At 40.2% G+C, this 16,122-nt stretch overlaps 1 protein-coding gene across 1 annotated transcript in view; it reads right to left on the bottom strand.

Moving 5' to 3' along the window:
- plxdc2b (plexin domain containing 2b) overlaps positions 1–14,616 on the bottom strand; it is a 390,151-nt gene extending 375,535 nt beyond the window's left edge. Inside the window, exons 1-2 of the mRNA XM_068007092.1 lie at positions 14,396–14,616; positions 14,105–14,252 (exon numbers count right to left, since the gene is read on the bottom strand). Of these exons, the coding sequence (XP_067863193.1) occupies positions 14,105–14,216 (112 nt within the window). The 5' untranslated portion in view covers positions 14,217–14,252; positions 14,396–14,616. The remainder of the gene's footprint in view (positions 1–14,104; positions 14,253–14,395) is intronic.
- Positions 14,617–16,122: the final 1,506 nt, after the last annotated feature.

The raw sequence follows: 16,122 nt of genomic DNA, 5'->3' as shown, positions 1-16,122 counted from the left end.
CCAAGACCATCTACTGCCACCTCTAACATCGCCCGTCTCCGCCCCTGCCTCAGCTCATCTGCAGTTGAAACCCTCATCCATGCCTTTGTTAACTCTAGACTTGACTATTCCAATGCTCTCCTTGCTGGCCTCCCATCTTCCACCCTCTATAAACTTGAGCTCATCCAAAACTCTGTTGCCCATACCCTAACTCACACCAAGTCCCGTTCACCCATCACCCCTGTGCTCGCTGATTTACATTGGCTCCCGATTCGGGAGCGCCTCGATTTTAAAATTCTCATCCTTGTTTTCAAATCCCCCCATGGCCTCACCCCTCCCTATCTCTAATCTCCTCCAGCCCTACAACCCTCCGAGATCTCTGCGTTCCTCCAATTCTGGCCTCTTGCGCATCCCCGATTTTAATCACTCCACCATTGCCGACCGTGCCTTCAGCTGCCTCGGCCCTAAGCTCCGGAATTCCCACCCTAAACCTCACTCTCCTCCTTTAAGACTCTCCTTAAAATCTACCTCTTTGACCCTCTCTTAATATATGCTTGTGTAGTTGAGTGTCAAATTTTGTTTGATAACACTCCTGTGAAGCACCTTGGGACGGTTTACTACGTTAAAGGTGCTATATAAATGCAAGTTGCTGCTGTCAAGTAATGTATCTATGTCAGGATTTTGATATTCACCAGGAGGAGGTTTGACTTGGCATCACAAACCACCTGCATGTTGAGAGAATAGAAGGTTAATGTGCAGCATCAGATTGACTGACAGTGCTCTATCTCCATATGGATTCAATCGATCATACTCAAGCCCTGGGAAAGCCAGCAACATCATAAAACTTAATGCCTGGGCAGCTGTCTCTCACAATTCCTACAAAAATGAATGAACCTTCCAGAAGAGTGCATCAGTCACCTGCTGAATGCAAATCAACATGATGCTCTGAATGATGCTTGATGCCAACATCACTCCCCAGTGCTTGGAACAACACTGTAGCCAGGAAACAGATTGTTGCATTCAATTTCACAGTCAGTGGCACAGCAGTTGGAGTCAATGGCACCAGTTGGATCCCTACAAATCAAGTGCGATCAATTGACACAACCTCATGTCATGAACCTCCTGGTGAGGCTGAAGCATCCAACGCATAGCTCCCTCCAGTGACAAATACAGATCCGTCTTTCTTCCTGCTCAGAGCATCACCCTTTCCTGCATAACTTCCGTAGATGACCTAGAATATCCATTTTGGGAGACAACACTCCTTTTCCTCCCGTAATGATGCTAAACTTTGTTTGTAACTTGATCTATTGTGCATGTGCTCTTATGTTAGCCTTCATAACAACTGAGAACAGTGTGTTTCTTCAGCTGATTGAATCTGTTCCCCGATAATGGGTGGAAACCCGTCCAATGCATTGCTAAACCCAGATCAGAAAGCATGACATGGTGTTAAAAAACATATTTGGAGAACTGCTCTATTTCCTAGGGAGAGCAAAATCATAAACACTTTCTTTTTAAAGCATTTACCAGTACAGCAATTCTTCCCCCCCATAAACTTGACCAACTTGTCTGCTATTTTCTGAATGGCATAAGAAATTCCTAGCACTCAGGAAATAAAGGCGTCCCACAGGGATCAGTATTGGGACCACTGCTCTTTCTGAATATATTAATGATCTGGACTTGGGTATAGGTGCCACAATTTCAAAGTTTGCAGATGACATGAAACTTGGAAATGTAGTAAGCATTGAGAAGGGTAGTAGCAGACTTCAGGAGGACATAGACAGACTGGTGAAATAGGCAGATGCATAGCAGATGAAATTTAATGCAGGACAGTGTGAAATGGTGCTTTTTTGGGGGATTGGGACGGGGTGGGGAGGGGGGAGAAAGAGAAAGAATGAATAATGATAAACTAAATGGTACAAATTTAAAGGGGTACAGGAACAGAGAGACCTGAGGGTTCACATACACAAATCTTCGAAGGTGGTAGGATAAGTTGATAAAGCTGTTGAAAAAGCATATGGGATCTTTGGCTTTATAAATAGAGGCATAGAGTACAAAAGCAAGGGAGTTATGCTGGACCTTTATAAATCATTGGTTAGGTCTTAGCTAGCATACAGTGTCCAATTCTGGGCACCATACTTTAGGAAGGTTGTCAAGGCTTTGGCGAGGGTGCAGAAGAGATTTACTGGAATGGTTCTGGGGATGAGGGACTTCAGTTATGTGGAGAGACTGGAGAAGCTGGGGAGTGCTCTCCTCAGAACCGAGAAGGTTATGGGATGGTTTAACAGAGGTGTTCAAAATTGGGTGTTTTGAAAGAGTAAATAGGGAGGAACTATTTCCACGGCTAGGTGGGTCAGTAACCAGAGGACACAGATTTAAGATAATTGGCAAAAGAACCAGAGGGGAAATTAGGAGATTTCTTTTTAAAATAAACGCAGCGACTTATGATCTGGAATGCACTGTCTGAAAGGGTGGTGAAAGCAGATTCAATTATAGCTGTCAAAAGAGAATTGGATATACTAGAACTTGAAAAGGAAGAATTAGCAGGGCTATGGGGAAAGAGAGGGAGAGCGGGACTATTTGGATAGCTCTTTCAAAGAGCCAGCACAGGCACGATGGGCCGAATGGCCTCCTTCTGTGTTTCTATGATGAGTTTAGGACCAGATCTAGGGAAAAAGAAAGGTTGAAATATGGTCACTGAAAGTAGAATTGGGTCAGCACAGGAACTTCAATGCCAAATTGTTACATTAAACTCACTTGGATCAAGCATTGGGACTTAAACTTTGGCAATATTAGCTTATGAACATAATATGGCATGCCTCTGTCCACTATTTTAACAAAAATCTTCACCAGTTTAAGCTAAGCAGAGTTTTACCTCCGTTAAAAAATCAAATTAATGTTATTGAAACACGTGAAATGTTCGTATTCCATTACCAGAAGCAATTTCTAGGCTCAAGTCATTTACATATCATCCAATATAGGTCAGTCCTAGTTAATATGATCTAAAAATATTGCAAATTAAAATTATTTTCTATTAATCAGTTTTCAATTGTGCAGCTACATCATGAGACCTCAAATCTAAAATGTTTTTTAAAAAAAATTATGAATACATGCTTGGGTGTTTCCTTAGTCAATATAGGTGGCAAACAAATATTTTATCCATTTAGTATCTTATCATCTAGAACTATCTGCGGAAGTAATAACTACAAAAATTACTTAATATCAGATTATATTTAATTCTTAATAAAGGCAATGGAAATTTAGTCACCAAAGTTCTTTTAATGAAAAAAAGCAGGAGAATACTGTTTTTTTTCTCTCCACAATCAATGAGCTTTTAACAAATTCGCTGGGATGCACAATGTTGAAACATGCGACTTCTGACAATCCATTAGCAGGTCATTAGTTACAGATGAAAAGAGGGATCTTCCATTATTCATTAAAAAATGAATTTCACTCCTTAATGGCTTATTTTAATAGGTTTCACCCTCTGTCAGAACACAGTACTGGTAGGGGGTGGGGGGTATCCCTCCTGTTGAGCTGTTCTTTCTCTTATTGGTATTGGTTGACCCAATGTACTTTGGCAGCACCTTCTATTTTAATCTCAAACCTGTTTTAATTTTAAACTTGATCAAGGTTTCCTATGTTTTCCAACAGTCCCATTTCCTTGCACTTTCCTTAGCTGTTTCTTTCATGTGTTTAATTTCTTTAATGCTCCTTTCCACAATACAGGAATCATAGATCCAGGAATGTCTTTGTATAAACATGGAGACCTTTAGTGAATTTTCACACTTTTAAAAGATGTAAACCATTGCTCATCTGTCAGAAACTTTATTCACTTTTTTTGAAATCATTTGAAATTACACGTGCCCAGCATTGTGTGTAAACATGAACACGTTTAACAAGATAACGAAGCCTGGGCATTGCTTATTCACACGAATCAGTATTCACACGAGGCCAAAAACAGCATTCGTGGTCAAGTAACACCACAGGCAAGATTAATTTGGTAGAATATATAACATATTCAAATAAGAATATTAAGTGTGGGAGTGGAAATGGGGAGATTTGAGGGGGCTGAAGCAGCAAGAAGCATTGCATTCAACCTGACAACTGGGAGTCTCGATTGTCATGGTATAGAAAGTTGCAGCAATATAAACCAAAACCTGGAAATGACGGTGATGATGGTGCAAGAATGTCATTTTAGTATCACACTATGTTCTTGAGATGCAGAACAAGGAACACATTTCTCAACAGAATATGGAAAGCACAGCAGTTTCTGTGTTCTTGGCAAACCTCAAATGGACATGAACAAAACCAGAGTTCATTTGCACTGACACTGCAATGCGTTTCAACCCTTGTGATACAGCAAACAATTAAAACAGAGTTGCAGAGTGACTGTTTTATATTAAAAATAAATTTGCAAGTGTTTTACTGTAATTTCTATCAACTAGTGTACAGATCTTCCACTTAAGATACTTTACAGAGGATGGAGAATGGCTGCATATGTTGATTACAGCTACCACTGTAATGTTTATCACAGTGGTGATACCTGGGCAATACAATCTGTGTGATGTCAATAAGCTCAGCAGAAGCTGGAACTATGCTACAATTATTAATTTTTTTCTCTAGTAAGTGTGTTCACCATGCTAAAAAAAGAAACTCATTCATTCTACTTCCATATTTTATATTTAAAAACCAAAGCAAACAAACTGGCTTAGGTGTGGAAGTTTTATTAAGTCCAAGAATCCTTTCAACCCCAAAAACAAACTGACCTATTTTCAGCACCAACTCAACTCACCTCCTTTGGTTACCAAAAAAAATAACTATACACTACATATGTCTTATTTGTCCGATAATGGTCACACCTCACTGTCAGATTTTTTTTATTATAACCGTGTGAAGAAACAAAATCTCAAAAGAGAATAACATAATGTAGGTCAAAGGATCACCTGATGGTTTAGCTGGTTACAGCAGTAAATAGTCAAGAAGCAAAGGCCAGGAAGGCCCAAAGCTTTATCTGAATTAGCCAATCTTATAAATGGATAGAAAACCAGCAGTCTAACCTCTTTGCCTGAATGCCCATTATGCTCTCGGACAAAGTTTTAAGCCAAAAGTGCTAAATCGTAAAATTTACTATAGCTCTCAGTCCAAGCAACAATAAGTGACACCAGTGAGACTAGCATGAATTTTCTTTTTAGAATCCATAAAAATATTTAATTTCAACACAAGAGGGAATGAGAAAAGAAAATTGGGATTCAGGATTCAGTCCTTTTACCACAATGTGTTGTACAATGGAATGCTTGGGCTTGGAGTTCACAAACACAATTCCCACTTAACAATTTCCCAGTTTCACCTTCACTGTCGGGAAACAAGATGAAACAAGCAGGGAGTCAGGAAACAAGCAGGGAGGGAGCCAAAACTAGGGCAAGAGCAATCCCTAGCTACTTTTGCACACTTCTCAGCAAGTTGATCAATTTCACTGGTAGAAGCCTGTGAAGCAAATGCCAGTGAAATTGATCAATAGATGCATAGGCACTTTGCTCAAACTTACAGGGTTAGAAATCCATATTGTTAAGAGTAAATGCTTGCAGCAATTAACTGTTTCATGTGTACTGCTCGTCAGCAAGGCCAGTGATTAGCAGTTTGCATGGTTATGTGGATGGAATCGCAGAACACAATCCCTAAAACATTGATAAGATTCACGCTACTGGTATCGACACACCAGCATTGTCATTTCCATAAGGATTGCAAAGGCTGCTGGCATACAAATACTAGTCCATCCCACCTCAGTCTTTCACCTAAACCCTGTTTACAGGATCAGTGTTATAATGGTATGAAAGAAGCATGGACTGTTGATGAATTTGACAGAGTCAATCTTTCAAACAGGGAAGCACCTGTGAAACTGGAAAGACAACACAACATCTCAATCTCGGGCGCACGGTACTTTGCAATGATAGCATTTAAAGGCAGAATGGACAGCACACCATTGGCATTGGTCTCCTCCCAGCCTTCTACTTTTTTTTAAAAATCAGAAATGGAAAGCCATGATGCATCAGTGTGATGATATGCTTCATGACAAATTCTTCATAACTTGGAATCTTTTACATTTGAATTCAGCCTTTACCAGAAATGAAAGCCACACTATTGTGAATGCCACTCTGAGCTGATCAAGCAAGAACCTGTGCTTGATAAAGTGGAATCACACTGGCATCTTGCTGCATACATATTGTAAACAGGATATTAAAAGATGCTATTGTGAAAGTGAAATGAAGCCAGATATCAGAAAGTAAGTCTTATACAAACAATTTTGTGACAGACTTGTTTAAGACTGCAAGCATTATAAAGGTGCCAGAGTAGAATAAATAATGCTTTCATACCAGTGTAAAAATCAATGGAATAAGTGACAGTTGTGAGGTATTATACTTTGATGAAGGGTGGTTAGGCAGGTCCTTAGTAGATAATAATGAAAATGAAACTTTCCATCATATGAAACACAACTTTGTGCCATAAAACACGACGTGCATTAAGTGTGGAAGTGTACTTCATATTTATTTTACTTTATAACGGAGGGAATTATTACTATTCATTAGGAAAACAGTTCAGAATAACTGCACACTACATCTGTCAAAATGGCATCAGACATGTGCAACTTAACTATATTGTCATGCACCATGACGGTTTCCAACACAAACCTCAATCATTATTATTTCATTACGTCACATGTTTAGAAATTCGTGGGAAGTTGCTCCCCCAATGGTAGATGAATTGATAGTGTGAAACTAAGGTCACAGTTTTAATGTGTAATATGTGCGCTGAGTTAGCAGATCTCAGCTAGGGCATCAGTAAAGGTGCTACAATTGACCTCAGCACTCTGGAGTGAAAAGGATATAGAGATATATTCTGGGGGTCACCATTGACCAGAAACTTAAATGGACCAGCCATATAAATACTGTGGCTGCGAGAGCAGGTCAGAGGCTGGGTATTCTGCAGCGAGTGACTCACCTCCTGACTCCCCATGGCCTTTCCACCATCTACAAGGCACAAGTCAGGAGTGTGATGGAATACTCTCCACTTGCTTGGATGAGTGCAGCTCCAACAACACTCAAGAAGCTCGACACCATCCAAGATAAAGCAGCCCGCTTGATTGGCACACCATCCACCACCCTAAACATTCACTCCCTTCGCCACCGGCGCACTGTGGCTGCAGTATGTACCATCCACAGGATGCACTGCAGCAACTCGCCAAGGCTTCTTCGACAGCACCTCCCAAACCCGCGACCTCTACCACCTAGAAGGACAAGAGCAGCAGGCACATGGGAACAACACCACCTGCACGTTCCCCTCCAAGTCACACACCATCCCGACTTGGAAATATATCGCCGTTCCTTCATCGTCGCTGGGTCAAAATCCTGGAACTCCCTTCCTAACAGCACTGTGGGAGAACCATCACCACACGGACTGCAGCGGTTCAAGAAGGCGGCTCACCACCACCTTCTCAAGGGCAATTAGGGATGGGCAATAAATGCCGGCCTCGCCAGCGACGCCCACATCCCATGAACAAATAAAAAAAGATATAAATAAAGAGTCCCCATATCTGATTGTTATCTGGTTACCCCTAGAGGAAAATACATGTGTGAGAGCAGGAACAGCATCAACTATGATGACTCCATTGTCTAACAGCCTGCTGGCACTCACTGCTTGGACATGAAAAATGTCCACCAAAATGAGGTACTGGAGAACACCCAGCACCTGTGGAATTGTACCTCTTATTTCTCATCTTAAATGTATTTATTATCTCTGTAATGGAGGCAAATATTTTGGAGTCATTCAAGATGTGGATGCTGTGATGGCTGATTATAGATTTCTATGCAAGGATGAGTCAGATGAACCAAATGGCCTCCTTCGTTGGTACTTTGTACTCAGTATGAGTCATTGCCTTCAAAAGAAGGGAGAAAATTGAAGAAAGAGAGAAAAGATTGGGGAGACTATTTAGGCTTTGTAATGTCCCTTTAAAATATTTCATGAGAAGTGTGAACTTTAGTGTAACTAAACAGAAGGTAAAAGATCACATTCTGTGTAGATCACAATTTGTAATATTGCATTGACATCCCCATAATGGTTCTTCAGTTTCATCCTCCAAAAGGGAATGTGTTAATTATTCTTCACCAAACTCTGTCCTGTTAGAACTTTTATTATTTTGTACACAGTGAGTTGCAGAATATTTGTGTTTAGAAACAAAGTATTTTTCCTCTTTGCACACACTAACAGAATGAAAAAAATCCCAGGTCAGCTAGAGCACAAGTTAAACACAAAACACCTCCCAATAATATGACTCAATATCTAACCTTAGAAACTCCATGCATCAGTGTAACAATTGCACTCATTGCACCATCCTACCGTACCACAGTACTTTTATTGTAGGATTTAATTGCGATGATAGCCCTAGTGAAATGAGTTTGGCCAATCAGCGATAAACTGAATTATCAATCTCGGCTGAACTGGAAGCTAGGTTCCAGAGGGGAAAGGGAAGTATTCTAATCGTTGACATATAATTTTGGCCAATATTTCAATGTCCCTAATCCTACTGTTGTTATTTGGTGTTAACAAAACAGTTTTGTTTTAAAAGCCTTGCAACTATTCATTACCATGTTGGTTAGCTGAGTAATTACGTAGACACAGGCATGGCTAATGTTTGAATATGCCAGCCACAAGTATGACAAATTTTGTCGGTTTTTTACCACCCGGTGAGAAAAGTTTTACAAAAGTAACGCTATTAAACCCCCCTCACTCCCACGCACTAGTTCTCCATTATTTTACTATTCTAGGACTTTTTTTTGTTATTCAAAATATACCGACCTTTTTTTTTCCTGTCAATCTGTGCATTTGAAATTCTTAAATATCTGTGTGATATCAACTACACTTCCATCCAGAAAAATCAGAAATGCATGATCAAGAATGTTCTACTCTACCTACCGGAGAAGGTGGAAAAAATAGGGAAAACAGACATTTTTAAAAATTGAAAATGCCTTTACATGCTGACTATACTGATTAGTAACCAGTTTGAATTACAAGTTGCAGCTGATCACTGGCACTGTGGGGCATTATGCAAATTTTATTAAACAATCAAGCTGGAGCTGTGATGGATTAGTGTATACTGTACACTGCGCTTATGCATTGGGCCTTCTATATTTAAAACTTTTTCCATAACAAACTAGGTCATAGTCTATTATCCCTACAAATGCCACACATCAGCTGTTCCAGCAAAGTTGTAGCATTCATCATGTTTCCCATAGTTACTTAAATCATTTGCCTGAAACAGAAAATTCTCTCGTTAAAGGGAAATGTCTTCATCTGAATTGCTGCATAATCCTAAATTACCAGTCTTACTCTGATGTCCAGTGGTTACTGTGTATTATTCTTTTAAACCTGCTGGTTAGATGTAGCCTGGGAAGAAACATTTTGTGTAGAGTTTCCCACCACCTGCAGTCACATCATGCAGTGTTCTTCCAGTGACATCATGGAGAGCACTGACCTAAGCCCACAGTCTCCATTCATATAGGAAGAATTCCACACAAATGTCTCTTTCCCAGTCTCTCTTTTCTGGGCAACTATAAAGCATAAAACATGGGAACAAGAAGCAACTGAAAAGCATTGGTAAACATATGGATATATTCCTTCAGAACAAAAAGGAGTTATGAAGCAATCAGATGAGCATACCCATTTGAAGTTGTAGACTATATTTTACAGTAGCCATTAAGATTATTTCCCTTATTTACAGCAGGTTTAACTGACAGTGATACCTGGAAACTATTGTGCACCTGGTGCCCATATGGGCAGTAATTTCTTGCTACTAGTATGGGCAGAATACGTTAATCAGCATGGATCGGTAGAAGTTACCATCTATCCCTAGTCTTGCTCACTGCAAACCTAGTGGTGCTTAGGGCAAAATACTCCAGCTCTCATCAGCATCGCCCTCATTTTATTTTTAAATAAATTTCTCTAGCACATTCCCCCCCCCCCCCCCCCAAGTAGCAGATGTCATATGGATCAGTAAGTATTTCACATTTTTACATCCAGCCCACATTCCATGATCAGGCTGATGTCTCTCCTACTCTTTTAAGCTAGCAGCATTCACCATTTCACACCTTAATATGCTTGACGAATGCTTACAGAATTTATGAGTGTAGCACTGACTGCCAAATAGCTGAAGTATTGCCGATAACTATTTGCTGCCGGTGGTACAGTCAAAGCAATCACCAACTGTAAAATCTAAACTTTAGGGAAAAAAATACAAGGGTTGATTAGTATTCCAGTGTAACCTAGTGTCACATGTAACCAACCTTACCCTAGACATGCCTGAGTAAAATAACATTTTGAAACAGTTTCTATTTTACCACAGCAAAATAGACAAACTTATGTTTTACAGCACTGTAAACAAAACAGAAAGCAATGTTGCAAAACAGCAGCATTCATTCTAAGAGTTTTTTTCAATTATACCTCCAGAGCACCTTGGGGACATTTTTTGACATTAAAAGGCACTATAAAAATGCAAGTTATTGTAATTAAGATACCAAACTTATGAAGTGTGCTTTGAATCTTTTGAAGTAAATGACTTGATTAATGATATTTGCTCTCTAACCAAATACTTCTACACTATCCAACATTGCTCATATTTCAATCTATTTTGGATATAGCAATGATGAGATAAAAGTCTGTAAATTGTACTTTTTGCCATTTTTCTACATTTTCCAGTTTATTTATACTTCCCATCCCCATTTTATAACTAGTTTTCTTTTTAGCAACTATGTACTATGCACAAGTTTTCAAAATTAAGTTTAGGCAAACATCCTCTTTCCAGCTTTATTGCCAGTTGCAACATATACAAGGATGACCCGGATTGAGCAGCTTAATTTTCATTTCCTCTTTATAGTGAATTTCCTCGCTTCCTCTGCAGACTCTCTCAAACAACCCAGTTGAGACAGGCAATTCAGCAAGTGAGGAATCATGGCTGCGACCCCATTTTATATCCCTTTCTAGAGCAGAATGCTAATACTTCAACTAGATGCTTTGGGTTACATTCCAATTCATTGTAAATTTAATCAAAAATGAAACATTGGTAATAACCCATCCCCAATCTTTCCATGAAATGCGTTAATGTTTGAAATAAATACATTTTTCAATCTACTTCTATGTTTTTTGTCCCTATTTGTCAGATTATAGGGAAGAATCACAATATCAGCAATTTTAGCACAGACATTCCAAAATGAAAGATCATCCTCCTTTCAGAGCTTATGGGAAGGCTGAGTTCCTAAAACAGCAGGTTCCAAAAATTCCATATCGACTGCTCAGAATGTTTGTACTGCATTGCTGCAGCATCTACTGGAGCCCATATGTTTGTCAAGCATCTTTCTCCATGCCATTTTAAATTTGTTAATAAACTTTACAAAAAGGTTTTTTAAAAAAAATCTCATCTAGGATGTGGTGATATCACCAGTGGTGCATCTCTGTTTACAAACACCTTGAAAAATACATTCCCAGAACAATAATATCCTTTCAAGGAATTAAGAGCTCCTTTAATACACTTTGCTGTTTCCAAATCATGTAGTGCTGAGCGTACGTCCAAGCTTGGTAAAACCAACTATTATTCAGTCTGATCTAAACTCAGTCCAGGCTACTGAACCCAACCCTGTTAAAACTGCCCAACAACAACTGGCTTGGTTCATGTTCAAGCCTCTGATCATATTGTTATGGGACAGCTAGAGAGAGGCAGAATTTCAATCCCTTCAGGACTGAACCAAAGACCCACCCCTCAGGTAATTTACATGTTGAGGGTGCTTTCTTTGTAATTAAAGATACATTACTGCAACAATGCAGTCCCAGCCAATGTGAGGTGTGAAAATGCTTATCCTCACCACTACAAGTTAAGGCTTTATTAATATAAACTTCACTGTCAAATAGATTAACTAGTAACATAGGTACAGAAACCAAACCCAAATATAGATAACCGAAAGACAAAATATTAACAACTGGTAAGATTCAAGGGCAGAGTGGATGAGCAGCTTTTCCCTCCCAGTACTGTAATTAGCCTTTCTAACTTTCTAAAACACAACATAATTTTCTATCCTGAATAATGTAAAACACAATTACAGAAATAAATAGCACTGCAAAAAAATGTCTTACTGTATTAATTCTGCCAATGATATGCTTTTTTAAAAATGAAATTTGGTGCATTTGTTGCAAAGAGTTAAAACTTATAGCCTTGGCTCTAAAGGCACCAATGTTATCAATCATCTGCTGTTGAGAGGAAGCAAACCCTGCAGCAGAGTTTGATAACCCCAAATGTAAATTCCTGTGCATGTACCATTTTTCTTAAAACAAAAAACTTGCCTGTGTTGGCAGCCTAATAGCGCAGCAAGCAGAGTTATATAACTTTTAAAATGAAATACCACTAACAAAAAAAAGATAGAGTATTCGATGGGCCGAATGGCCTTTCCTCGTTGACTTTTCTTACGTTAAAAGTCTTGCAATATGTGGAACCGCAATACAGCAGCGGAAAAGGGTCGGCTTCAACATAACCAATGAGAGCTCTCAGACAGAGGTACCGTGAGGCGGCCGCCGTGCTTTAAGCGGCTGTTACATGGGCAATAAAAATGTCATGGTTCGTTCACTGCTAAGATGATTGGTCAAAAACAATAGACAGCACTGGAATGAATCAGTCCTTGAATAAAAGAGGGAGAACTAAGTCTTGATGAGCAAAAGCACATCTCAAGTCCATCTCTTGGCGTTGCCAGTGTGAGTGTCTGGTGATAAACCTCCACGGTCGCACATCAGCACTTTAAAGCAACACTCAGGATCAGTTCAACACTTAACTTCAGCCCAACTCCTAGGACCATTGCCTATTTCCGGGCATTGCACAGTCAATATCCCCGGACAATGTTAGTCTTTAAAATAACGAAAGCAGTTCATTAAATCTCAAATTTACTTAGATCATTTTCAATGTTTTGGCATAACCCACTCCTACAGCAAATTGGGCATCCGGTTCATTCATTTACCAACTGCAGGTAGAGAACCAAATTTAAATATTTACTGCTAGTGGGAAGCACATCTTAATCCAACCTCTACTATAATGCAGTCATCTTTCAATGGGTAGTAAAACTGTCCAAACATACGGTGCATGGGGTTCTCCGGCACAACAGATCCAACCTACTTCGAATGTAAAGCAGACAGGGTACAAGACAGACAGCAAATTATATTTTAATTCGGGAACATTAACGTGAGACGGTGCACCACTTGCTGAAAATACAGCTCTCCTTCCAGTCAATCATTTGGCACTCGGTTAACAAAAAAGAACAGCGCTTCTAACCAAGGAGCCGGCTGGAGGAGGGGAGTGGGTCCGGGTCCGGGTCCGGCCAGCCCGGGATGTGCAGAGATCCGGCCGATCTCCTGAACCACAACTGACCGCTGTCCAGATCTGCAGGCGGGCGCCCCACAGCCCAAGGCACCGTGCCCTGGAGTTAAAGGTAAGAGGGACTCGCACACTCTGACAAAATTAATTAAAAGTATATGCTTTAACGTGCCATTTTAATTAAATGCTTCACGCTTTCCACTTTAGATTTTGTGCAAAAAAAAAAAAATTTCTGGCTATACCTTATATACTTCAAGTAAAAGTGGGCTGTGTTTTGGACGGGATTCGGTTCGCCCCCGCCCCCGGCTGTAAGGAAGCGCTGGCTTTAACTTTCGTGAATTTCGCAACAGAGCCGAGCAAATTCCTTCAGCGGGTCGAGACCTCAAACGTGCGCAGAGAAAAGCAAGTAGAGAATATCCCTGAATGAAAAGCAAAACAACAAAAAAAGTGCCCGCACGTCAATATTTAAAAAAAAAACCCCAGCAAATGTTAAGGAAACTTCCAACACAAGCCCTGTCTCCTTTACAGGAGCCGATTGTCAGAAACTTAAAAGGGGGGGGGGGGAGAAAAGAGAGACAAACTTTAAAACTTGACAGTTCATGCAATCGCGGTCTTTTTTTTTTGTTGGAGGGGGTTTTATTTGTTCGCGTTTAAAACAGCAAAAAAAAAAAATCAAACAGCACCACCCGGGGCTGGAGTAAAGGAGGCTTTAAATAAATCTCTTACCACCATCCGCTGGTTGGCTGACTTGCCCCCGGTTGAGGTGCACCAGGTTCCCCAGGGTTACAAATAAGAACAGTCCACCACCGAGAAAGCCGATTTTCCTGACACCCGCCATGATGAACGCGAGAAGTTTGCACTTGCCGAGTGAAATCTTGAGTAAAAAAAAAAGACACTTCCACTCACTGATGATCTGATTTCATCTAAAAAGAAACAAAACACCCCCCACAAAGCGAGCCCAGCAGCCCGAACACTCCCGCTCGCTTCCCAGTTGCAAAAGAACAAAAAAAAAATCACCAACACGATGAGGGAACCCAAACTGGCGCCTAATTTCAGCGAATGTCCGGACTTGATGAGGAGGAGGCGGGGGGGAGAGGGAGATCCGAGTATTTCGGTGGCGGTGGCCCTTATTACTTTGCTACTGCTCCACACTCGGGAGCCGAGTGCTCACACAGTGTGAGTGTGTCTAACCGGAAGTGTTCGTTCCAAAACCTCCACACCGACTGAGTGCAGTCCTCATCCAGAACAAGATTTTATCAGATGGAGCAATCAGCGCGTCCCAAAGTCCCCCATCACCTCCAGAGAGAGAGAGAGAGAGGAAGAAACCATCCCTCTTCACACCTCTCAGCTGAGCATCAGGAGCCCTGCTACTGTTTGGATTACTCAAACCATCGTCATGCTACAAAAAGAAGGGAAAAAATCATGCTGTTAAACTTCAACTTCATATGTGCTTTATTTCAGACTCACTGTCTATTCTTGCACTTTGCAATTTGTGTTTTTCCCCCAAGGAGGTGCCTATTGACACTGCTGCTGTTTCCATTTTAACAGTATTTGGGTCAGAACAGAACTTGCATGTAACATCTTTAATTTTAACATGTGCTTTTTACCTAATATTTTAAGCTAAGATTAAAGATGGGACGTATATAATAGCATTTAAGCCAATTTACCGACAGATGAATTGGGTTGGTTATTTGTCTAAAGCAAATTCGCTTTAACAATTTGAGTATTTCGGTAATTATATCTAAAGCTGCTTTCCAGTTGTGTAATCGGCTTCGAGTCATGTCAGCATTTTGCATTTCTTTTCCACACAGAACTTACTATATTTGGGTTTTGGCTTCCTTACTTACATTACACGACCTATTTTGTATTAATAGCATCTATTCTAATTAAAACGAGAACTGACAGCGGTGAGAAGTTAAACGTTTTCCCATGTTACATTCACGAACAGCTTCGACTAGATTGACCTAGCAATATACCTCAGCTGTAGATTCAAAAGAGCACCCTCTACTGCAACGGTGTGGCATATGCAACATTTATAGTCTATTTGCCCTCCCAGAGCAATATTGTTTGTTTCAGACACGTGGGTAGTTTTAGCATTCTGAATTGCTTCTATTCAAATTGCATGTAGGCTGAAAATTAATTAATTACACTAGTGCTCCAAGCGGTATTTAGAAAGACCATGTCATCCTATCTGGAAAGATAAGGTAGGATTTGAACTGAAGACCCATATATGTAGTCATCTCCCAAGAGGCTGTGCTGCCCAGCCATCTATAGTGTTTTAATTGCTGTAAGAAAGCCACAACTTTCTCTGATAGTAAGTCACTGTTATTAAATTAGGTACTCTAGATTTCATATTATCTCCTCATCTCCCCTCTGGTTCTTTTGCCAATTACCTTAAATCTGTGTCCTCTGGTTACCGAACCTCCTGCCAGTGGAAACAGTTTCTCCCTATTTACTTTATCAAAACCCCTCATAATTAAGTCTCCCCTTAATCTTCTTTGCTCTAAGGAGAACAATCCCAGTTTCACTAGTCTCTGCACATAACTGAAGTCCTTCGTCCTTGGTACCATTCTAGTAAATCTCCTCTGCACCTATCCAAGGCCTTGACATCCTTCCTAAAGTGTGGTGCCCTGAATTGAACACCATACTCCAGCTGAGGCCTAACCAGTGATTTATAAAGGTTTAGCATGGCACTATTCCTATATTATCCCCCTCCTACACACACATCTTTTGGATTGTTTCTA

Source organism: Heptranchias perlo, chromosome 2 (genome assembly GCF_035084215.1).
Source record: "Heptranchias perlo isolate sHepPer1 chromosome 2, sHepPer1.hap1, whole genome shotgun sequence".
In the NCBI taxonomy this organism is placed as follows: Eukaryota; Metazoa; Chordata; class Chondrichthyes; order Hexanchiformes; family Hexanchidae; genus Heptranchias; species Heptranchias perlo.
The sequence above is the reverse complement of the archived record's forward strand: the minus strand, read 5'-3'. Positions and strand labels throughout refer to the sequence as shown.